At 42.5% G+C, this 23811-nt stretch overlaps 1 protein-coding gene across 1 annotated transcript in view; it reads right to left on the bottom strand.

The window, feature by feature from the left end:
• Positions 1 to 23811, bottom strand: part of ANO2 (anoctamin 2) — a 137986-nt gene that overhangs the window by 93202 nt on the left and 20973 nt on the right. Inside the window, exons 3-8 of the mRNA XM_081860946.1 lie at positions 11583 to 11681; positions 9267 to 9418; positions 7911 to 7965; positions 6960 to 7011; positions 4477 to 4532; positions 2210 to 2251 (exon numbers count right to left, since the gene is read on the bottom strand). Coding sequence (XP_081717072.1) covers positions 2210 to 2251; positions 4477 to 4532; positions 6960 to 7011; positions 7911 to 7965; positions 9267 to 9418; positions 11583 to 11681 — 456 coding nt within the window. The remainder of the gene's footprint in view (positions 1 to 2209; positions 2252 to 4476; positions 4533 to 6959; positions 7012 to 7910; positions 7966 to 9266; positions 9419 to 11582; positions 11682 to 23811) is intronic.

The following is a 23811-nucleotide window of genomic DNA, read 5'->3' as shown; positions in this document are numbered from 1 at the left end:
TACAAACAGTTATCCTGAAGACACCCGGTGGAAGAATAACACAGAGGTCATAGCAACACAATATTGTTGTGAGTTTGGGGGGTTCACCCTGCATGATGCCTGCGTTCCCTGTAATTCTTGAGGTCATAGCTGTCAACTTACAGATTTGAAAATAAGGGACCAGTAGCCTTGGAAATAAGGGATCAGCAGCCAAAATAAGGGATTTTCCAAGCAGAGGTATGTTCAACTTCTGATCCCCTCCAAGCCAAAGGCAGAAAGCCCAGTCAGCAGCCAAACGAAGCCTCAAGCGGTGGTTCCCACAGTGCAGCAACCCGGCAAAGGGGATGCAGCAAGGAAAACCACCGTCACCTCTCCGCTGGGAAGCGCTGAGCAAAGGCGAGTCCCCAGGCAACGCGGCCGATTTGATCAGCACAAGGCATGCAAGTTCCACCCCCCCAGTCGTTCTTAGACTCCTTATTGGGTGAGCAACACAGCCAAGCAACACAGTTGGAGCCTCCCTCCTCCCTGGCTGGCAGGGAGGGAGGGAGAGGAGCTGCTTCCTTTGAAACCCGGGAAATTTAAGGGACATCATCAATAAGGGACAGCAGCAGGACACGGCGCTGGGATAAGGGACTTTCCCACCAAATAAGGGATGGTTGACAGCTATGCTTGGGGTCCTGGAGGATACCATTGTTGAATTAGCCAGGCAAGTCTCTTGCTGAGTTAAAGGCCCTAAGTACGGCTAGTATAAGAAAGGAAGATGCTCTGTGGAAGATGACCCCCTTCCCTCGCATGGCTGGTAGTAAGGAAGACAAAAGCAAGCGTGGAATGTGTGTCAGCTGGGCTAGAAGGAGACAGAAGCCAGAGAGGGAGAGCCATATTTGATTTCTGCAGGAATACTAGGCTGTGACTATGGGAGAAGCAAGACCCTCTTGGAGTGTTAATGCTGTGAGCACCTTCATTGTAGACTCAGGTTGAATATGTGTGTAAATAAACCACATATCCTAAAATTTCTGCCACAAAGCATGTTCTCCTTCATGGAGAGCACGTGTTGCGGTGGGGGCCACCAGGACAATCCAAAGTTGTGGGGTAGGCTAATTGACCGTTGGCCACTGATGCGATTGGGGCTTCCCTTGTTGTTGGGAAGAAGTTAACGTTGCCATTTGTTGATTGACAGCCAGAAATGCTAAAACTCCTTGCATAAGGTTAGGGCCTCCTCTTTTCGCCCGTGCATCAGATTGCCCGTCCCCCCTCCCTAGAACTAACTTAGTTGGTCTTTAAGGTGCTACTGGAAGGAATGCTTTGTTTTGACTATGGCAGACCAACACGGCTACCTATCTGTAACCCCCCTCCCTAGAATTAGGGTTGTTTGCTTTGACCTTGCTATGCCCGTCATGGGGTCGTCTCCTCTTGGGGCAGGGGCCCGGTAGGAATTTTGTCCATCTGGCTGATTGGCTGGGGCCATTTGGTTTTTGCCTACTCCGTAGCAAATCGTCACAACTTGTAAGGTTCGCGGTTAGGCATTGGTTTATGGTTTGGTTGGTTGAGGGGCATGGATTGGCTGTGCCTGCCCCTCTAATGCTGCTGCTGCAAAGGATTCCGTTAAAGGAATCAGGGGCTAACTATTGCTTGTCCACCCTATCAAGGGGGCTCGGGCCACTGCAAGAGCTCCTGGCTGCATTTGGGGTGGGCTGAGGGCAGGTTCCCTGCTCCATCGCTAGCCCCAAGTGTATTCCCCTTTTCTGACTTTCGCAGGCATGCAGAATGTCAGTCTGTGCCCCACGGTGGGGGCAGATAGTCGCAACCAGTGCTTAGCAACCACTCACATGTTTGTATTTTAATAAAGTTGTGGCCAAAATTATGCCAAAAACCTTAAACAAAAATTCCATGTGATGTGTGAGTTATTGGGGTGGCCCTGGGGACCTCGACACGCAATCTCTGCTGTATCTTGTTTCAAGGACACTGAACCCTGGGTAAGTGCCTGGAACCCCTGGAATCTTGCACCACTTGGAGACTGGGGTGGCGGGCAACAAATATGGATACAAGCCAATGGAAAATCCCTTTGTGCAAACACTACTGAAATTAACAGGAGCTGTGACAGAGCAGGAGAGCTTCAGACTGGACTGTGCCCAGTTTGCAGTATATTTTCAGCACAAAGGCTTGATTGCAGTGAACAGATCGACACATTCAAACCCAACGCCAACCAAACTGAAGATGTAAATTATTTTACCTTTCTTTCATTCATTTCTTTGTTTTCACCATCATATTCACCCTGAAAAGACAATGATATTGGTAAGAAATATTGTAGGGAGCAGGAGTCATCTGCTAGTGAAGGGCAGGTAGCAAGAACAGTAGCAGTAGCAGCAGCAACAACAATTTTTAGTATTAAGGTGCTTTAAGCCAAACATGGTCAATACAATCCACACCAATGCCTTCCCTGTCATTCAGAGGAAATCCCTAGAGGTTTTAGAAATCTAAGTACCGTGGTACCTCTGGTTACGAACTTAATTCATTCCGGAGGTCCGTTCTTAACCTGAAACTGTTCTTAACCTGAGGTACCACTTTAGCTAATGGGGTCTCCCGCTGCCACCGCTGGGCGATTTCTGTTCTCATCTTGAGGTAAAGTTCTTAACCCAAGGTACTACTTCCAGGTTAGCGGAGTCTGTAACCTGAAGTGTTTGTAACCTGAGGTGTTTGTAACCATTGTACTTCTAAAATTGCTTTTACTCCTGCCCATCTCTGTAATCTATTCTCTACCCTACTACCATGCCTTAAACTGAAAACTCACTGAGGCTGCCCAGTGAAGAAGAAGAAGAAGAAGAAGAAGAAGAAGAAGAAGAGAAGATGTGAAGAAGTTTGGATTTGATATCCCGCTTTATCACTACCCTAAGGAGTCTCAAAGTGGCTAACATTCTCCTTTCCCTTCCTTCCCCACAACAAACACTCTGTGAGGTGAGTGAGGCTGAGAGACTTCAGAGAAGTGTGACTGGCCCAAGGTCACCCAGCAGCTGCATGTGGAGGAGCGGGGAAGCGAACCTGATTCACCAGATTACGAGTCCACCGCTCTTAACCGCTACCAACAGTGGGGCACCTGGGGTCCTCCAGACATTGCATCTACCATCCACCATCACCCCTTCCCATGCCAGGAGCTGGATTCCAACAACAGGTGGAGGACCACAGTTTTCCCATCCTTGCTATATATAATCATAGAATCATAGACTTGGAAGGACCCAAGAGTAATCTAGTCCAACCCCCTGAAATGCAGGAATATCAGCTAAAGCAGGATGGTGATGATGATAGATATAATATTGACCTCCCCTGCCTGCTAGAATGCAATTCAATGTTGCAGACCAGGGGTGGTCATCATGTTTGGACTAAATCATGTTTGGAGTTGGCCCACTGAAACCAATGGACCAACAAGAAATCCCACAAGAATGTTTTTTGTGTGAATGAGTCCTATGTATAAGCCTAAAACTAGGATACTGCATTATTATTATTATTATTATTATTATTATTATTATTATTATTATTATTAAATTAATAATAATACATAAATAAGCATAAAAATGTGCACCCCACCACCAAGACCATTCCATTATAACTATCCAACCTCCCAAAATTTCAACACTTCTTGTGCTGGTTTAACCCCTTTCCGTTTTAACAGTACAAATTCTACGAACACCCTCCATATCTCTTCATTATTTTTTTTAAATGATATTTTATTGAATTTTAACAATAGAAAAATTATAAAACAAACAATAGAGAAAACACAAGAGAAAATACAAAAACACAAAAATACAAAAATACAAAAAGTACAGGCAATTAACAGAAAAACAAAGAAAACAGAAAAACAAAAATCCCTCTTTTTTATCTTCTCCTCTTTGATTAACTTATTTTCCTGACTTCCTCACGTCTCCCTTTTTTGTATTCCGCTTAAAAATTAGTTCAGCAGATTCATTAACTTCGAGCTTTACCCTCCATATCTCTTCAAAATCATTTCTCCTACATATTCCCCATCTTACCTTAATGGCACATGTTAATTTATCATTAATAGCTATATCCCAAACCTCTTCGTACCATTCTCCCATTTTATATTGTGCGTGCCCCTTCCACTTCCTAGCTGTAATGATTCGTGTGGCTGTCAATAAATTTGTAAGCAAGTCCTTCAAAGTCTGCGAACCTTCTACCCCATTGCAAACTGATAATAATGCTACCTCTGGACTTTTGGCCAGCTTTAACCCAGTGATTTCTGTTATCTCCTTAAACACCCTTTGCCCCCAAAATTGTACATATTTACACCCCCACCACGTGTGAACATAATTCCCTGTTTCCTGGCATCCCCTCCAACATAACACTGAATATCCCTTATTTATTTGAAGGATACTGCTTCTTAACAGGAAGTTTGCACTCCAGCGGAATCTCATATGTAGCATCAATTAAGCATTCTTTGACTTTTAACAAGGTTCTTAGGAAATTGACAAGAAAGTGTATACCTACATCATGGAGGGGAAAGGCTGCTTCATAAACATTGTTTGCTATTAATGTGTTAATACCTAAAGAAAAATAAAGATAGCAATAGTTATTTTTAAACACACATATATATTTGCTTTTCGGCCAAAGAATGAGATACCACTAGCACAATGGAACTCCTCCCTTCTCTTCCCCCAATGCCACCTTAAATCAATGTGTATTCAGGGAAGTTTTTAATGTGTGACATCTTAGTGTATTTTGTGTCTTTGTAGAAGCCGCCCAGAGTGGCTGGGGAGACAAATAATATATTATTATTATTATTATTATTATTATTATTATTATTATTATTATTACTATTACTATTACTATTACTATTATTATTATATTTCAGTTTATGAATGTAATGTTAAAATCTGATTAGTGGAAATATTATGTTTCAGGGTGGGATCTACATTTTACAAGTAAATTAAAAGTACCGTATTTTCCCGTGTACAAGACTAGGCTTCCCCCCTAAAAAAATAATGTTCAAAATTTGGGGGCATTTTATACACAGGGGCCATCTCCCCCCATTTTCTTAAATCCGAGTCCCCCCAAAATAGGGGGCATCTTGTACATGGGGGCGTCTTATAGACTGAAAAAATATGGTAATTTAAAATGATTTGAACTCTGCAATCAAAACTTGGAATCTGAATCTGAAATCTAGCTGGTTTGTTTTGTCACATCCGAGTTAGCTTTTGGATTGCAGTATCTCCATTCACCAATTTTGACCAAGATTTGATGTCACCTGCTCACATATTGCTGCCACTCCAATCAAAAGTGTTAAGTTGTGGGCGAACATATAATAATAATAATAATAATAATAAATTTTATTTATATCCCGCCCTCCCCAGCCGAAGCCGGGCTCAGGGCGGCTAACAACACTAAAACAGTACAGCATTATAAAACAGTATAAAAATGGATTAAAATGAATTAAAATCAAAATTGATGGCAACCATAAACTAAAGTTTTGTAAAGATTGCCAGAGGAGGGAGTCAGGCTGCGCCCTGACCAAAGGCCAGGTGGAACAGCTCTGTCTTGCAGGCCCTGCGGAAAGATGTCAAGTCCTGCAGGGCCCTTGTCTCTTGTGAGAGAGCGTTCCACCAGGTTGGAGCCGCAGCCGAAAAAGCCCTGGCTCTAGTTGAGGCCAGCCTAACCTCTCTGTGGCTTGGGACCTTCAAGATGTTTTTATTTGAAGATCGTAAGTTCCTCTGTGGGGCATACCAGGAGAGGCGGTCCCGTAGGTACGAGGTACGTAGGTATCAGTCGACACAGCGATTCTTCAAACAGCTCCTGTTTATTCAAAGGCCAGAACAGAACTGAACTGAGGAGCTCAGTCAGCCTGCTTATATAGAGCTCCAGAACAATGTAACTGTAGCAACTTTCTAAGACTATCCAATCACTGAACGTCACTTTCGATCCTTCATTTGCATACAAACTATCCAATCACTGAACGTCACTTTCGATCCTTCATTTGCATAACTATCTACAGTATCCCCCTGCTGGCCCAGGGTGAGAACTTCAATACCTAACAAAAAGTGCTGAAGCTGTGAGTGCTACTGAAAAATAGTCGTATATGAAGTGTTGACGTTCAACACTGAATATTTGTAGAACATATGCACTGAATATTTGTAGAACATATGCACTGAATATTTGTAGAACTAGAGATTATCCTGTCTAAAAGAAGCTGCAGAAGAGAATTTGGGAAAAGGGGGAAGGGAAGTTTCCAATTATATTCTAGGCAAGGCCAATAAAGCTCAAGGCTCAATATTAGCCATAAAAAAATAAATAAATCAAGCAATATTATTTTCTTGCAGGGAATTCATTCTGAATTCACTCAGCTACAGAATGTTTCCAGAACAGTTTGCACCCTAATGCTAAGTGTTGTTCATACTGGCCCAAGGAAAATGCTTTTCTTTGAATGGAAAATTCAAAGGACTGTGTGGAATCTGTGATTTAACAAAACCTTTACATTCTCTTCCAACAAAAAACTAATTATGTAACCTGTATAAATTATGCAGATTGTTAACCTTTGGTTTTAGACAATTTATTCTGTCTATATATATATATATATATATATATACACGATTTTGCATAGTTTATTCTCCATGATGTCCAACAGAGAAGGATTCAGAAACATGTCTTTATAGCAGGTGTTTAGGGAAGTTTTTAACGTGTGATATTTTACTGTATTTTTGTTTTTTATGGAAGCCGCCCAGAGTGGCTGGGGAGGCCCAGCCAGATGGGTGGGATATAAATAATAAATTATTATTATTATTATTATTATTATTATTATTATTATTATTATTATTATTAGATTATCCAGGATTTGCCTTAACCTATTAAGACGTAGCAGAATGCACTATGAATATATCTTAACAAGTATTTGAAATTCAAAATTTAGAACATGAATTCAAGAATATTAAAAAGCAGCTTCCGAAATAACATTTTTTAAAAAGCGAATTCTTTCTTACCCATGCTGTTTTTGGCTTTTGTAGTATATGTACGCTTCAAAATTTCATGTACCTGCATCAAAACACACAAACATGATGTAACTAACAGATAACTTCTTTCCAAGAAATAGATGTTCTGCATGAAGCCAGCAAGACATAAAAATGATGTTCACCATACCATATTTTTTAAACTATATTTAAATAAAATAGCTTTCTTCATCCAGTATTTCATAGTCTGCTATGTCAAACTGCAAGTGAAGGCTCAAGCAACTGGAAGCTCCTATATATCGTAACAACAATAACAGCCTGTGTATATAGCAAACTATCATATCAGAGAGAAGGCTATATTTGAACCCATCTCCTCTTTGACTGTCATGGCCTCCCACATCAAGGGTTTGATAAGATTCAAACAATGTACAGTATATAAAAATCAAATAAGACCCCCCCCCCAACAAAAAATAATGGAAATAAGCAGTGATTTTTTTCTTTTAAAAAAAATGTTTAGGAGGTACTCTCATTTTGACTCCAGAAAATCACCATTTTATAGTTCGAATCAGGAAAAATAAATACAGTAAATGGACAAAAGTACAAAGATTCCTAAAATGTATAGGAGTTTTTGTACCCCTGCATCTCCCCAGAAAAAAAGCACTGGAAATAATTAGGGTTTGCAGCCTCTGCCTTATTCAGTGATTATAAATCACCACGCAACCAGGGACCCATGATGATGAAATTTGAATACCATCATTCCTTCGCAGATCTCAAGTGGTTCACAACGTAAAAATACAAGATAAAAGCACAAAATACATGATAAAAACAAGGACCCAAAACCCCACAAACCAATAATTCCCTCCCCCACTTGTAGAGAGCCATGAATATAGATTTTTAAAAAATATATAATTATCAGCAATAACACTGAATGCAATTAAACACAGGGGGTTTCCCTCATGTGTCACACCTCCTCAGCTGACTTACTATTCGACTGCGGGTAGCATTGTCAAAAAACGTGTCTTTATCTTGAATGTTGTACCTTGAGAAACAGTGATAGACAAGATCAGTTAAAATGTGCCTTATGCAATTCCCAGAAGAGCAAAAGAAGGCCAGTCCTATGCATACTTCCCTGAGAGTAAGGCCCTTAAACTTAGTGGAGCTTACCTCTGAGGAAACCTGTAAAGGATTGTGTAAATAAAAGGTGACAGATTTTGTTTCAAAAAGTTAGCCAGCTTGTATGATTCTGCTTGACAAATTTAACAGGAATTCTAGAATTCCTAACTCTACAAATGCAGAGTTAGGCAAGAATCACAGGGTTTTCCTTCTCTCACAATATCCTTGCACTCCCTGCTTTCAAAAGAAGGGAACCCTATTCAGTAATGTAATTCACAAGTTTAAACCCATGATTTTTTAAAATTCACCTGGGAAAATGTTTCTGGATATTAACTTATCCTATGCCAAAGTCTGAGGGCAGCGCGAGAACATTAAGAAACAAATTATACAATGCATATTTGAATATAAATAAATCCCCCACTGCTTCCTGGTCACAAAATGTTTGCCCAAACAGAGAAATGTTGCATTAGTTTCTGCAGCATGGCTGTGGGAAGAACACTCATCAGTGGTGGACTTTGGGCCCAGTGTGGGGCTCAAACCCAGACTCTGAGAGCATGAGTCTCATGCTCTAGCTGCTGAGCTGCACAATTTCTTTTTCATTATCATAATTTTTCATTATCATAATTCGTATATGAGGAATAAGAATCTATACATTCCAACCCTAGCTGAGCTGTTTTTTTTATAAAAAAAACACAGCCAAGATAAAATACAGGATTTACTGCATCTGCAACTTTAAACAACAATACTTAACATATATATATGTATGCACACACCTTTACACACACACACACACACACACACACACACACACACACACAATTGAACAAGTGTGAAATCTGACACATTAGCATGCTCTGATCTGCACACTAACTTTAGAGAGGATTAGGTCAGTTCACATCAGGGTTCACAGAAATCAAATTCTGTAAGCGTCTATTTGCATCTTCTGATTTCTGCAGAGCTAAAATGAAGTGTCTGTCAACTTCCTCTAGCATCACAGAAAGTAAGGTGCCTGTTCTGATGCTACGATCCTCAGTTTGAGATCCCTGACACCATACATGGTATGTGAGGGCACTCAAAGATGTAACTCTTTCAACTGTTTTCTTAAATAGTACAGTCCCATGAAGACTGCATACGATGGGAAGTTATGTGCAGTCTCAATCACCACAACATTCCTCAATGAATTATATTTCTCAGGGAATTATACTGTGCACCTTGTTAAGTACTCACAAATAGAGTTTTTCTCTGGAGAAAGGGTAAGATAAATGCTTCATTCTGGTGGTATTTTGCTGTGGCACTTTGGGCTGCAAAGGTTTTGTAAACTTCTGCCATATTTCAGACAACTTATTGACAATTCCCGTTTCTTCTGTTATTTCATACGTCTGGAGAAACAAAGAGAGCATGCATGAGCAGGTGGCATCCCAAATATTAATTTGTTTAGAATAATTGAATGGCATCTTTTCACCACTAGTGTTCCCAGAGCCCATAACCAAGAAAAGTTAGTGAAGCACCAATATTGAAGGAGAATTACTGAGTATTGTCCTACCACCAGTTTTGGTTCCAGAAAATGAGCTCCTATTTAAAGAAGTGGTTGTCTGCAGTGTCTGAATAGACCCTGGGAATATTTGAACTGCTAGCTAGGAATATTTATTTTATTTTATCATTTCACAACATTTGTGTCAGGGCCGGCCCACCCATGAGGCAAGGTGAGGCAACCGCCTCGGGCAATAGTATCCACAGGGGCAGCAGATGTCAAAGTAGATCTTTATTCCCCGCCATGTTCTTGATATAGGTCTTTACTCACCCCTTCTTCACTGGCGGTGAGGAGGCACCATTTTGTGGTTCGCCTCAGGTGCCAAAATGTTTTGGGCTAGTCCTATCTATATATTGCTTTTATAAAACCTCAAAGTGGTTTACAAAAAGATTACGTCTCTACCTTTGGCTCTACTAATGCACAAACATTCAATAGTGCTTCTCAGCCATCGTTTGTTCAGCTGATCTACAAGCACAGGATACAGAATGCTTGAATGGGAAGGGATCTATTTTAAGAGGCAGGCTGAAGCAATCGTTCCTCATCAGGATAGTTTATATTGTCTTCCCTCACTGCCCCCCACCCCAGAACAGCAATATATTGGCTTAGGTAGCACCAAGTGAAAAGGAAGGGAGAAGCTTGAGTTATTTCAAGGCAGTCCTAGTGGAGATAAGTTCTGTAAGAAAAGAAACCTAACAATCAAACAAGGAAAATATCAAGGTATCAACTGTTGATGGAAAGATGGTTCAAACCAGTGGATGTTGCTACAAATCAAGAGATTACAAGAAAGGAAATTCTGACTAAGCACTGGTAGAACTGTCTGGGGGTTAAGAGTTCCTTGACGGTAGAACAAACCACATCAGATGGTAAAGGTAAAGGTACCCCTGACCGTTAGGTCCAGTCGCGGATGACTCTGGGGTTGCGTGCTCATCTCGCTCTATAGGCCGAGGGAGCCAGTGTTCGTCCGCAGACAGCTTCCAGGTCATGTGGCCAGCTTCTAAGAGGCTTCTGGCAAACCAGAGCAGCACACGGAAACGCCATTTACCTTCCCACCGGAGCGGTACCTATTTATCTACTTGCACTTTGATGTCCTTTCAAACTGCTAGGTGGGCAGGAGCTGGGACTGAGTGACGGGAGCTCACCCTGTCACGGGGATTCGAACCACCGACCTTCTGATCGGCAAGCCCAAGGGGTTCAGTGGTTTACACCACAGCACCACCTGCATCCCCAACCTCAGATGGTGGACATTTCCTAACAGAGGTTGGGTGGACATCTGTCAGGAGCTCTTTAGCTGTGATTCCTGCACTGCAGAGGGTTGGACTAGATGACTCTTCAGGTCCCTCCCAACACTACAATTCCATTAAACAACTAACATGTTGAAACGTGCGTCATGCCAATTTCCTTATAAAGCTATGGTTTTCCCAGTAGTGATGTATGGAAGTGAGAGCTGCACCATAAAAAAGGCTGATCGCCGAACAATTGATGCTTTTGAATTCTGGTGCTGGAGGAGACTCTTGAGAGTCCCATGGACTGCAAGAAGATCAAACCTCTCCATTCTTAAGGAAATCAGCCCTGAGTGCTCACTGGAAGGACAGATCCTGAAGCTGAGGCTCCAGTACTTTGGCCACCTCATGAGAAGAGAAGACTCCCTGGAAAAGACCCTGATGTTGGGAAAGATGGAGGGCACAAGGAGAAGGGGACGACAGAGGACAAGATGGTTGGATGGTGTTCTCGAAGCTACCAGCATGAGTTTGACCAAACTGCGGGAGGCAGTGGAAGACAGGAGTGCCTGGCGTGCTCTGGTCCAGGGGGTCACGAAGAGTCAGACACAACTAAACAACTAAACAACAACAACAATGTTATAAGTGGAGGGAAGCATATCATAGGTAGTCACTGGGGAGGGGGGCTTCTTCCTTGCCATACTCAGAAGTTAGAAATAACCAGCCTTCACTGCCTTTCCTCTGTAATGTTCTGCAAGTTTCAAAATAATTAAAACAGAACTGTGTACTACTTACCCTTTTAGTGGGCATTTTTATTTTAAGAAACTCTGCTTCTCGGCTAAGTACATTCCATGGTGCATGTATCCGGACAAAACTCAGTCCTTGTGTCTTATTCTGAAAGGTGAAAAGAGGACATATTTTCTTGAAATACAGATTAAATTACAAATTAAATTAGAGGAACTAAAGGCGCAACATACAAAATAAAGAGGCAGCTGAAAAAGAAGGTGCAGATTATATAAAAGTAATGCCCTTTACCTCGTATTTTCCGATTTCAAAACAGAGCACACTTTTATAGTGTTGTTTCAGTGATAACATATTAATTATAGTGGATAAAGTGTTTCAGGGTTAAAGGCACGAAGCAACCTGGGCTCACTTCTCATTCAGCTTGAGCTGGAGTGCCATTGGGTATCTTGGAAAAGCCACCTTCAACCTCACTTTCCTGCCTGCATATTTACCAATCAATATGGCTTGAACCACAAAGAAGGGGGTTGAGATAGTGCATTAAATAAGAAAACTGGTATCTACATTGCATGGTAAAAAGAAAAAAAATTCACAATGTATAATTATGATACAACATATATCCTTCCTATTCTTACCTTTAAAAATATGTACAGAGGTAGTAGAGTTGAGGTTTTCTTTTTTTAATCTTTGGGCAATATAGAAATCAGTTAGAGATGCTCTGACTAATTACTGGGTGGGTTTTTTTTCTGCATTTAAGATTAAACCTATCCTTAATTTACATAATGAGACCTGCAAGTCAGGGACCCATATTTTGTTTATGCTATTTCTGTAATGCAACATGAACACTAACGAAGCTACATTCTTGTCCTTCGATCAATGTTACAACAACACTTTAAATAGTCCTAGTACTGGTGCTATGGGTGGTGGCATGTCGTATCTTGCGAGAAAAATTGACACTTGGGCTACATAGATCAATCGTGTTACTCATTGTGAAGGAGTGGAATAAAGACACATGAAACAGTATTTTAGGTTAATGGGCAAAAAAGGCCACAACTTTATTGGTTACTGAATGTGAGTGGTATTGGCTTAGGCATTGGAAACCACCTGACTATATTTGACTCCTGCCCATCTGCAGGAGTCTTGGAAGGGTTAACCACCAGTAGGGGGAGCCCTGCTGATGCACATCAACTAGAAACTCCCCCAGGGTCACTGCTAGGGGTCGTGCCATGGCCCCAGCCCCCCGTTTGGGGCTTTGGACGGAGACCATGCCCAATGGATTCCTTTAACGGAATACCCTTGAAATAGGAGGGGTAGGTGATGGCCACTACCTCCCTTCACCTTCAACCTAATACTCTGATGCCTAACCGCTAAACTTTACAAAGTCTCAAATCTTCCATTCTTGGGCAAGGTGATTGAGCTGAACAACTCCAGGCACGCCTGGAGGATGCAGACCATTTGGATCCCTTCCAATCAGGATTCAGGCCTCATCATGGGACTGAAACTGCCTTGGTCACGCTGGTTGATGATCTCCGGTGAGCTAGGGACAAAGGTGAGAGTTGTTTCCTAGTTCTGCTGGATCTCTCAGCGGCCTTTGATACCATCGACCGTAACATCCTTCTGGACCGTCTAGAGGGGCTGGGAGCTGGGGGCACTGTTATACAGTGGTTTTGCTCCTTCCTCCTGGGCCGTGTTCAGAAAGTGGTGGTGGGGGATGAGTGTTCAGACCCCTGGGCCCTCACTTGTGGGGTGCCTCAGGGTTCCGTCCTCTCCCCAATGCTTTTTAACATCTATATGAAGCCGCTGGGAGGGATCATCAGGGGGTTTGGACTGGGTGTCCATCAATATGCAGATGATACCCAGCTCTACCTCTCTTTCAAATCAGAACCAGTGAAGGTGGTGAAGGTCCTGTGTGAGTGCCTGGAGGCGGTTGGAGGATGGATGGCGGCTAATGGATTGAAGTTGAATCCTGACAAGACAGAAGTACTGTTTTGGGGGGACAGGGGGCGGGCTGGTGTGGAGGACTCCCTGGTCCTGAATAGGGTAACTGTGCCCCTGAAGGACCAGGGGCACAGGCTGGGAGTCATTTTGGACTCACAGCTGTCCATGGAGGCGCAGGATTGGATTGGATTGGATTGATCTTTATTACGGCCATTGGCCCGTTACACGACAGTTTCCCATACCAACATATTATACTTAGACCTACAGATTTAAAATCACCTAAACTGACAAAAGACAAACAGGAACCGAAGCAAAACAAAAACAAGGACGACCATCATACAATAAATTTGTAACCTATACATCGCCCTCTGCTCATAAATTAATCACGGATATCAATGGTGATATCGCTTAAAACATAGATCATGGTTTAAAACAATGGTGATATCACCTAAAACATAGATCATGGTTTAAAGGGGTTATCCGAGCCACACAGGAGACCGTTTCTCTTCTTTAGGGATAGGACGCTGATCAAGAATCTGGCAACCATGAGTGATCTTAGGGGGTCATCGTCAATTAGTAGATATCTCAGTTTGGCTTCAATCGTATCATCGGCAGGTCAATTCTGTATCCAGGGCAGCTGTCTACCAACTCCACCTGGTACGCAGGCTGAGACCCTACCTGCCCGCAGACTGTCTCGCCAGAGTGGTGCATGCTTTAGTTATCTCCCGCTTGGACTACTGCAATGCGCTCTACCAATGGGGCTACCTTTGAAGGTGACTCGGAAACTACAACTAATCCAGAATGCGGCAGCTAGACTGGTGACTGGGGGCGGCCGCCGAGACCACATAACATCGGTCTTGAAAGACCTACATTGGCTCCCAGTACGTTTCCAAGCACAATTCAAAGTGCTGGTGTTGACCTTTAAAGCCCTAAACGGCCTCGGCCCAGTATACCTGAAGGAGCGTCTCCACCCCCATCGTTCTGCCCAGACGCTGAGGTCCAGCGCCGAGGGCCTTCTGGCAGTTCCCTCATTGCGAGAAGCAAAGCTACAGGGAACCAGGCAGAGGGCCTTCTCAGTAGTCGCGCCCGCCCTGTGGACCGCCCTCCCATCAGATGTCAAAGCGATAAATAACTACCTAACATTCAGAACACATCTTAAGGCAGCCCTGTTCAGGGAAGTTTTTAATGTGTGATATTTTAGTGTATTTTTGGTTTCTATGGAAGCCGCCCAGAGTGGCTGGGGAAACCCAGCCAGATGGGTGGAGTACAAATAATAAATTATTATTATTATTATTATTTTCTACGAGGTAGGCGAAAAATCCAAATGGCCGGTGCCAATTTGCCAAGTGGAAAAATTCCCACCAGGCCCCTTGGACAACCAAGGTGACCAAGGTCCATAGCAAGGTCAAAAAACAGAAGAGCCTAACCTAAGGGAGGGAGGGTGGGAGAACTGACCTAGCAGGGAGAAAAACAGGGGCAAGCCCTCGGCTGTGGGTAGTTTAAATAGCCTGCACCACGCCCCTGGACCATACAGATTGGACGGCCTAAGGATGACGTGGCCGAGGACCATCCAATGGCGTAGGGGTGATCCCACCCTGTGCGCGTGGGGAGGGCTGGCTCCCAGCCCGCAACGTCATCTCCCCGGGAACGGGAAATGGCTTTTCCTAAGTTCTCATGCTCTATTATGCACTTTTCTCAAGGCACCCAGCACACTCAGGGGCTCTGTGTAGCTGTTAACTACATTTGACAGAGTTAGGTAACACAGCTGCTTTGTAATCAAGTGAAACTGTGAATAAAACTGCTCCTGTTCGTTGTGTAAAAATACATCTCCAAAAGATCAAGCCCAGGAAATGGGATTTTTTGTTGGGTATTTTTGCTGATTTATTGCAGTTCTGATGTAAAGTGAGACCAGCTATCGCCCAGAGGTGGTGTCTAGGGTATTTACAGAATCCTTCTGGGTCACTTGGTACTGCCTCCGCTTACACAAATTGCTTCGTCACTAGTCCCAGGGAGCTACCATGCAATTCACAATGTGCATTGAATTAACAAACATCAAGATACAGATTTTCCATGTTTGTGTATGGGATTTGAATCATATAATTCATTTTAACATTAATGGGAATTACACTGCAAAGCCTGATTCCTGGTCACTGCGTTGAAAAGAAATCTCTATGTAGATGTCCTCATTCGTTGAAAAATAATGACTAATAGCTTCCAGTAATATAGGAATATTTGTAATTAATGAGGTTTATTTAGCTATTGATAGATGGGAGTCACTAAACCGTACCCTGTGGGGAAGGGTTAATGCTCTCAAAATGAATATTATTCCCAGATTAATCTACATTTTGAGAGTAATTCCAGTTCAGTGTTAGCAATTTTTTGGATGTATAAGTATTATTGTGGGGGAAGAGTTAAAAAATTCAGAGGATAACATCATCTTAAACTATACCTAATATAAAGGTAAAGGTAAAGGACCACTGACAGTTAAGTCCTGTCGCGGACGACTCTGGGGTTGCAGCGCTCATCTCGCTTTACTGGCCAAGGGAGCCAACGTTTGTCCGCAGACAGTTTTTCCGGGTCATGTGGCCAGCATGACGGAGCCGCTTTTGGTGAACTAGAGCAGCACACGGAAACACCATTTACCTTCCTGCCAGAGCAGTACCTATTTATCTACTTGCACTTTGATGTGCCTTTTAACTGCTTGGTTGGCAGGAGCTGGGACCGGCAACAGGAGCTCACCCCGTTGCCAGTGGCAGAGCTTCATGCTCCAGCACCGGGGGGGGGGGGCGGAGAGCAGGCGGGGGCAGGGCTGGTGCGCATCCTGGGGCCGTGGCGCCCAGTGGAGGTGGGGGGCAGCCACAATGGCACCCCACTGGGATCGTGCTGCCAGGGCTGGTGATCACCTCCCGCACTCCTCTTCCTCTGCCAGTGCCTGTCACAGGGATTCGAACCGCTGACCTTCCTATCGGCAAGCCCTAGGCTCAGTGGTTTAGACCACAGCGCCACCTGCGTCCCACTGAAGTAAAATAAAGTAAAGGACCCCTGGACAGTTAAGTGCAGTAAAAGGCAAATATGGAGTTGCAGCGCTCATCTTTTTCAGGCCGAGGAAGCCAGTGTTTGTCCACAGACAGCTTTCCGGGTCATGTGGCCAGCAGGACTAAACCACTTCTGGTGCAACAGAACACCATGATGGAAACCAGAGTGCACAGAAATGCCGTTTACCTTCCAGCTGCAGTGGTACCTATTTATCTACTTGAACTGGTGTGCTTTCGAACTGCTTGGTTGGCAGGAGCTGGGACTGAGCAACTGGAACTTACCCCGTTGTGCGGATTTGAACCGCCAACCTTCTGATCGGCAAGCCCAAGGGGCTCAGTGGTTTAGACCACAGCACCACCCTGAAGGACAACATAACTGTATGGCGCCCTAAACAGGAGCATGCCTATAAAGGGGTGAGGGGAGTCTGAAACGTTTTTCTGTAGCCCCTCTTGTTAAAACACTAAGTATGTTAGGAACAATAAAATATATTTATAATATTTCCCGTCTGATTTTTTTTTTGCATGCAATAACAATGGCACAGTGTTTAATTTCAGTTTATTGAATAACCTTTGTATTGTTATATTCCCTTGTTGAAAGATGCAAAATTTAATTAATGTGTCCAGAAGAGCTGAAACCCAGCATTTGTTTACTTGGTTGGAAAAATAGCTGACAACGAATGATTCTATTGTTGAAAGATGCAGAAATATATAATCTTTCATCATGGATTACCCATTCTGGTTCAACCCCATTAAACAGTTTTCTACGAGGGCTGAACATTCAGAGATGAACTAATAGCTTGGGGGAAATGCTTCTTATATTAACAATCAGGCTGTGCTCATCATGCCCCTGCGCATATTAATTCATGATCTCTCGAACTATCTGGTCCTACCTGCTGCTAAGGCATTTGAGCTGTTGAAATAACAGTTTGCTTGAGTCATTTTCAGATGGGCTCAGTTTAGATTTCTGGCGCCTCCCCCACAACTCCATCATTATTCCATTGAATAATAATGTTTATGTTGTTACATTAAAATATAAGCAAAAAATATTTTATCAACATTTTTTCCTGGCTCCATTTCTGTGATCAGGTTCACATGGAAGAGTGGCTTTCTGCAAATGCAAGGGTTCCTGAACAGGAGATAGAAGCCATTTTGCTCCTTCCCCAGATCTCCTGCTACTTTGAGCTAAACCATAGCATGTTGCAGAATCAGAGAAATTTGGGCTTGGAAGGGACCTCAGGGATCATTTAGTTCTAACCCCTGAGATCATAGCAATCCCTGACAGATGGCCTCTGTTTAAAAACCTCCAGAGAAGGAGAGTCCACCGCTTTCTGAACACTGTCGACCAGCTCTTACTAATGTTCTTCCTGAACATTTAGTCAGAATTTCCTTTCTTGTAACTTGAAGCCCTTGGTTTGGGTCAAAGAATTATAGAATTCTAGGGCTGGAAGGGACTCCAAGAATCATTTAGTCCAGGCTTCCTCAAACTCAGCCCGCCAGATGTTTTTGGCCTAAAACACCCATGATCCCTAGCTAGCAGGATCAGGGGTCAGGGATGATGGGAATTGTAGTCTCAAAACAACCTCCTGCAATGCAGGAATTCTGCCCACAGCCATCCCTGGGTGGGCTCAAACCACCAAACTTCTGGTTAACAGCCAGACGCACTGACCCATTGCACCACAGGAGGTCCTAACCTCCAGAGCAGGAGTAAAACAAACTTGCTACATCTTCCATGGGACAGCCACTTTTCCAGGCTAAACATACCCAACTTGCTCAACAGTTCCTCATAAGGTTTGGTTTCCAGATCCTTGATCATCTTAGTGGGCCTTCTCTGCAAGATGAGAGACCTTCACCCCTACAGCTGGGATTGAGCTCCCCCCCACCTAGTCCACTCCACTCCACAGTAGGTTTATGAGTTTTGAAACAGACAAACCTCAAAGCAAGCTGAGTCCTGATCTCTCATTTGCAATGATTTATACGCTGATTGGGACACGGGTGGCGCTGTGGTCTAAACCACAGAGCCTAGGACTTGCCAATCAGAAATTCGGTGGTTTGAATCCCCATGATGGGGTGAGCTCCCGTTGCTCGGTCCCTGCTCCTGCCAACCTAGCAGTTCAAAAGCACATCAAAGTGCAAGTAGATAAATAGGTACCGCTCCAGCAGGAAGGTAAATGGCATTTCCGTGCGCTGCTCTGGTTCGCCAGAAGCTGCTTAGTCATGCTGGCCAAATGACCTGGAAGCTGTACACCTGCTCCCTCGGCCAGTAAAGCAAGATGAGCGCCGCAACCCCAGAGTCGGTCACGACTGGACCTAATGGTCAGGGGTCCCTTTACCTTATACGCTGATTGGGCTTTCATGCAAGTGTTAGTGATATTTAGTTGCAGCAGCGAAAAGGTAACAAAACACAACTAGCAACTTTTTGAACTAGACCATTATAATTGTGCAATGCATTTCATTGTCAGCTCTGAATACTGAAATATATATTCGCAAGAACTCTTGGGAATCACTTACTGAAGTGATGACAGTAGCCATTAACAGGCATTTGTAGGTTCCCAAACCCTGTCTCCTACCTATATAGCTCTCCTCCCCATTGCATGACAGGATTGCAAGTGGTTAGGGTGCCGAAAAGGTAATGATGCTTAATGGCACTATGAGCAGCTTTATAAAGAAAACTGAGGTCATGGTGAATTACGCAAGTTTTATTTAGTCTTCTTAATATCATGTTTTTCATTTATTTCTCATACAAAGAGGAAAAAATGCAGGCTTTTTTCCACTGAGGAGAAGATGGAAATTCAAAGAACTGACAGTTTATGTTTTCATTTAAAAACTCAAGTTTCTTGAGACATATCCTGGGGCTCCCAAGTTAAATCAAGTATGAGACGATGTGTGCAGAACTAGATATACACACGACAGAATATTGGGTGTCGACTAGCACTATAAAATACTGGTTGCGTTGCCATTTTCGTTGCCAACCTTCGAGCCTGCTCTCCAACTTACTTTAGGACTCTTATAAGTCCAGATGGTTCCAACTCTTACATAGCAAAATCAGATCTATCGATATTGACTTGGAACTCTTGTATAATTCAAGTGAGCAATATATCTATTGCAATATTCAAACCAGATTAAAGGATATTGAAAAACAAAACAACGAGTAAATAAAATTTGCTCCCCCATGTTCTATGTTTTAAATGCAACAGATAACAGGGTCATTTATATCTCTGGAATTCATAATTCCAGTCCAACACAGGGCATTTATGTGAGCACGACTGAACGTTTTCCCCTCAGCTTTGGTCAAGGGCAGATATTTAAACATTCCCAGATATGATAGACACTGTGGATGTTCTTTGAATGTGCCGGACACCATAGAACATATTCTTTTCTACTGTCCATTGTACAGCCAGCTACAAAAATGCATGCTATCCCCTTTTTATGGGTAGGCTAACACCAAAGCGCAATGAAAATATCAGATTCTATCTGTCTGACATTAACCCGGAAGTAACTGCAAGGGTGGCTGAGAATCCCAATGAAAAACTGTATTTTACATGGCTGTAACATGGATGTTTTATGATGTTTTACGATGGCCTATTCTTGTAATGCCTAATAAAGGTTTGGAGAAGTAAGTTTTTATTCAAAATGTAAATCTTACTAAAGGCATTATTAATCATTCTTTTTGAGCAAGTAGCATAAAAAACCAGAATTATTTGTTAAAGGAAATGTTTCTTTGAAAAATGGGGATGTATCATATACAGTAGATTTTTGTAGAAATGTTTACTTTAAATAAATTGTTTTATTGTTTTAATTTCCATCTTATGTGTTCACTTCTTCTGTTGTTTATCCTATTTTTTTAAAAAATGCATTCCCTATTTTCTGCAGAATAAGAAGTCAACCAGTTTGTTGGCTATCTCTTCTAAAATATATGCCACTTTTTTACGTAATAAGATGTAGAAGCAGGTCTCCTTCAACTGTATTCTGTGTGAAGAGCAAGCTGGTTTTAGAAATTTCTATTCCTCCAAGGATCATTGCTATGGTTTGTCCCACCTTATTGGAAAACTGACTTCTTGGAATTACAGTGGTGCCTCGCAAGACGAAAATAATCCGTTCAGCGAATCTCTTCGTCTAGCGGTTTTTTCATCTTGTGAAGCAAGCCCATTAGCGGCTTAGCGGATTAGCGCTATTAGCGGCTTAGCGGCTTTTAGCAGCTTTTAGCGGCTTAGCGGATAAGCGGCTTAGCGGCTTAGAAAAAGGGGGAAAAGGGGGGGAAGTCAGAAAAACTCGCAAGACATTTTCGTCTTGCGAAGCAAGCCCATAGGGAAATTCGTTTTGCGAAGCACCTCCAAAATGGAAAACCCTTTCGTCTAGCGGGTTTTCCATCTTGCGAGGCATTCGTCTTGCGGGGCACCACTGTAACGGTAATTACATTGGCTTCTCATAGAATTGCTTTTACAGAATTGTGTTCTGCTCTCTACCTTTATGGATGAGTTATAAGAAATTGGAGGTTCATGACCTACTCAGTATCTTAATATAAAGATCCTTATGAAAAATATATGTCTGAGTTCATCGGCAGGATTGTCTCATCAAGTGAGTTTGTGTACTTTCTGTTCCTGGACAAAGAAAATTATGTCAGCTTGGACATTTCTCTATTTGCATTGGCTGCCAGGAAATTTGTGGCTCAACCCTCAAAGTATTTTTTTTTTCTTATGGCTTAAAGCTAAACAAATGATATTGTTGCTACTACTACTTCTAGCTAGTATTAATCCACAGAGTTATGGCCAAGATGAATTCTCCTTCTTCAAAGAGAAAGTAAACTTTACAGATCCTTTGAACAATTACAGACAAGTTAGACTTGTCAGCAGCACCAAAACAGTGAACAAAAAACAGCTAGGGCTAAGGACACAACTGAGAACTGATGAATGGATCAACTTTAAAAATACAGTGGTACCTCAGGTTGCAGACGCTTCAGGTTACAGACGCTGCTAACCCAGAAATAGTACACTGAAAAGGATATACCAAGAGCTCTGGCCAAAAGTTTCAATGCAAGGAATAATTCCTACTCGAGAGTTGAAAAGAAAAACGTGTATATTCTGCTAAGAATAACAGTTTTAAACTAATAGTAAATTTAAACACAACGTATAAGTGCGACAGTTTTAAAATAATAGTAAATTTAAACACAACGTTTAAGTGCAGAAATAATGTAGTTTCAAATATGCAATAATATAGTATAAAGGTACATAAAATATCAGTACACAACAATTGTTTTATACAAGTCTCAACCCAGAAATAGTACCTCAGATTAAGAACTTTGTTTCAGGATGAGAACTGAAATTGTGCAGCAGCAGCGGGAGCCCCATTAGCTAAAGTGGTACCTCATTTTAAGAACAGTTACAGGTTAAGAATGGACCTCCAGAACGAATTAATTTCTTAACCTGAGGTACCACTGTGGTCAAATATTCAGGATTTGAGTAATACACTTACAATGGACAAATGCAAATAGAAAATATAAATATGAAGTAAAAATATACATAAGCTATATAAAAATATAAGCAGAAAAATTATTGTTGTTGTTGTTGTTGTTGTTGTTGTTGTTATTATTATTATTATTATTATTATTATTATTATTTATACCCCGCCCTCCCAGGCCAAGACCCGGCTCAGGGCAGCTAACACCAATTATAAAATACAGTAAAAACATTTTTTTTAAAAAAAAAAAGTTGTAAACCAGGGAAGGAGGTTGGGTGGAGTCGCGTGGGGGCGGGGTGTTAATTGAAATTGTAAAAGGTAATTAGAACGTTTGATTATGTTAAAATTTCCTCAATAAAATTATTTTTAATTTTTTTTCCCATAAAAATAGTCAAATAGTAAAGGAAAGTACTAAATCTCAGTCCTCGTCATTCCCCACCTTCCTGCCACTGCCACCACCACTTCCTTGGATGACTTCAAGGAAAATAGACAAATGACAATACCCCTGGGGGCATACAAACAGAGACTTGATGATAGGCCGTGGTTAAAGGTAACAGACCGGCAAACAGTGAAATCTTCAGCACAGAAGAATTGATGTCTTCCCAAACAGCAAGATTGGGCAGAGCTGCCATGTATTTTATGAAATTCTAATGACAAGAGATTAAGCTTCTGCAAAGATGACATGCAGCGGAAATGACAAAGAGGCAAAGGCAGGGCAGCAAAGGGGCATTTTAGCTGGTGAGTGCCTGTACAGAACATTGCGTTTTGCATGGCACTGTGAACTGGGGATTTCCCTCTTTTATCCCCCAAACTATTTCATTTCCCCAGAGCCAAACATCAGCCTGTCTTTGTGCCCTAAGTGGTGTTCTTGTTTTGTACTCAAATGGGAGTGTTGCTTGCTATGCATATTACTGGGATAATATCACAGAAGATCGCTGTTATTTCCAGGAGCTGAGCAGGGTGCCCAGCAATTGTACCTCTCGTGCCCAGCTAATGCCTATAAAACCTGTGGGCCTGGGGCCTGGGATGGAAAGGAAGAAAGGGAATATAGATGAGCAGAGAATGTAGATGACCGCTACCATGCAGTGAAGTGAAGTGAGAGCTGGACCATAAAGAAGGCTGATCGCCGAAGAATTGATGCTTTTGAATTCTGGTGCTGGAGGAGACTCTTGAGAGTCCCATGGACTGCAAGAAGATCAAACCTCTCCATTCTGAAGGAAATCAGCCCTGAGTGCTCACTGGAAGGACAGATCCTGAAGCTGAGGCTCCAATACTTTGGCCACCTCATGAGAAGAGAAGACTTCCTGGAAAAGACCCTGATGTTGGGAAAGATGGAGGGCACAAGGAGAAGGGGATGACAGAGGATGAGATGGTTGGACAGTGTTCTGGAAGCTACCAGCATGAGTTTGACCAAACTGCGGGAGGCAGTGGAAGACAGAAGTGCCTGGCGTGCTCTGGTCCATGGAGCCACGAAGAGTCGGACACAACTAAACGACTGAACAACAACAACAACATGCAGTGAACAGACAGTCCGCCAACAGGAAATTGGACAAAGTTAGCCACCTCTTTTCCCCAGTGTATGGAGAGGCACATACTGCTGGAACAGACTGCTGCAAAATGTCTTAAATTAGCATGCATTTTTTTACAAGGTACTCTTCAACTACTGCTGGTGTTACAATCACCGTTTCAGAGGAAATACATTTTACAATTAAATGACGGGTGATAACAGCACAAACAAGGGACAGGATCACTGATCAAAAACGTTTAGTAGAAAGCACTCCTGCCCAAACCAGAGTGTTATAATCACAGCATTGAACTTGATCAGCAGTACTCTGCTAGAAAAGAATGAAAAAGAA

Source organism: Podarcis erhardii (genome assembly GCF_964252035.2).
Source record: "Podarcis erhardii genome assembly, chromosome: 5".
Taxonomy (NCBI): Eukaryota; Metazoa; Chordata; class Lepidosauria; order Squamata; family Lacertidae; genus Podarcis; species Podarcis erhardii.
The sequence above is the reverse complement of the archived record's forward strand: the minus strand, read 5'-3'. Positions and strand labels throughout refer to the sequence as shown.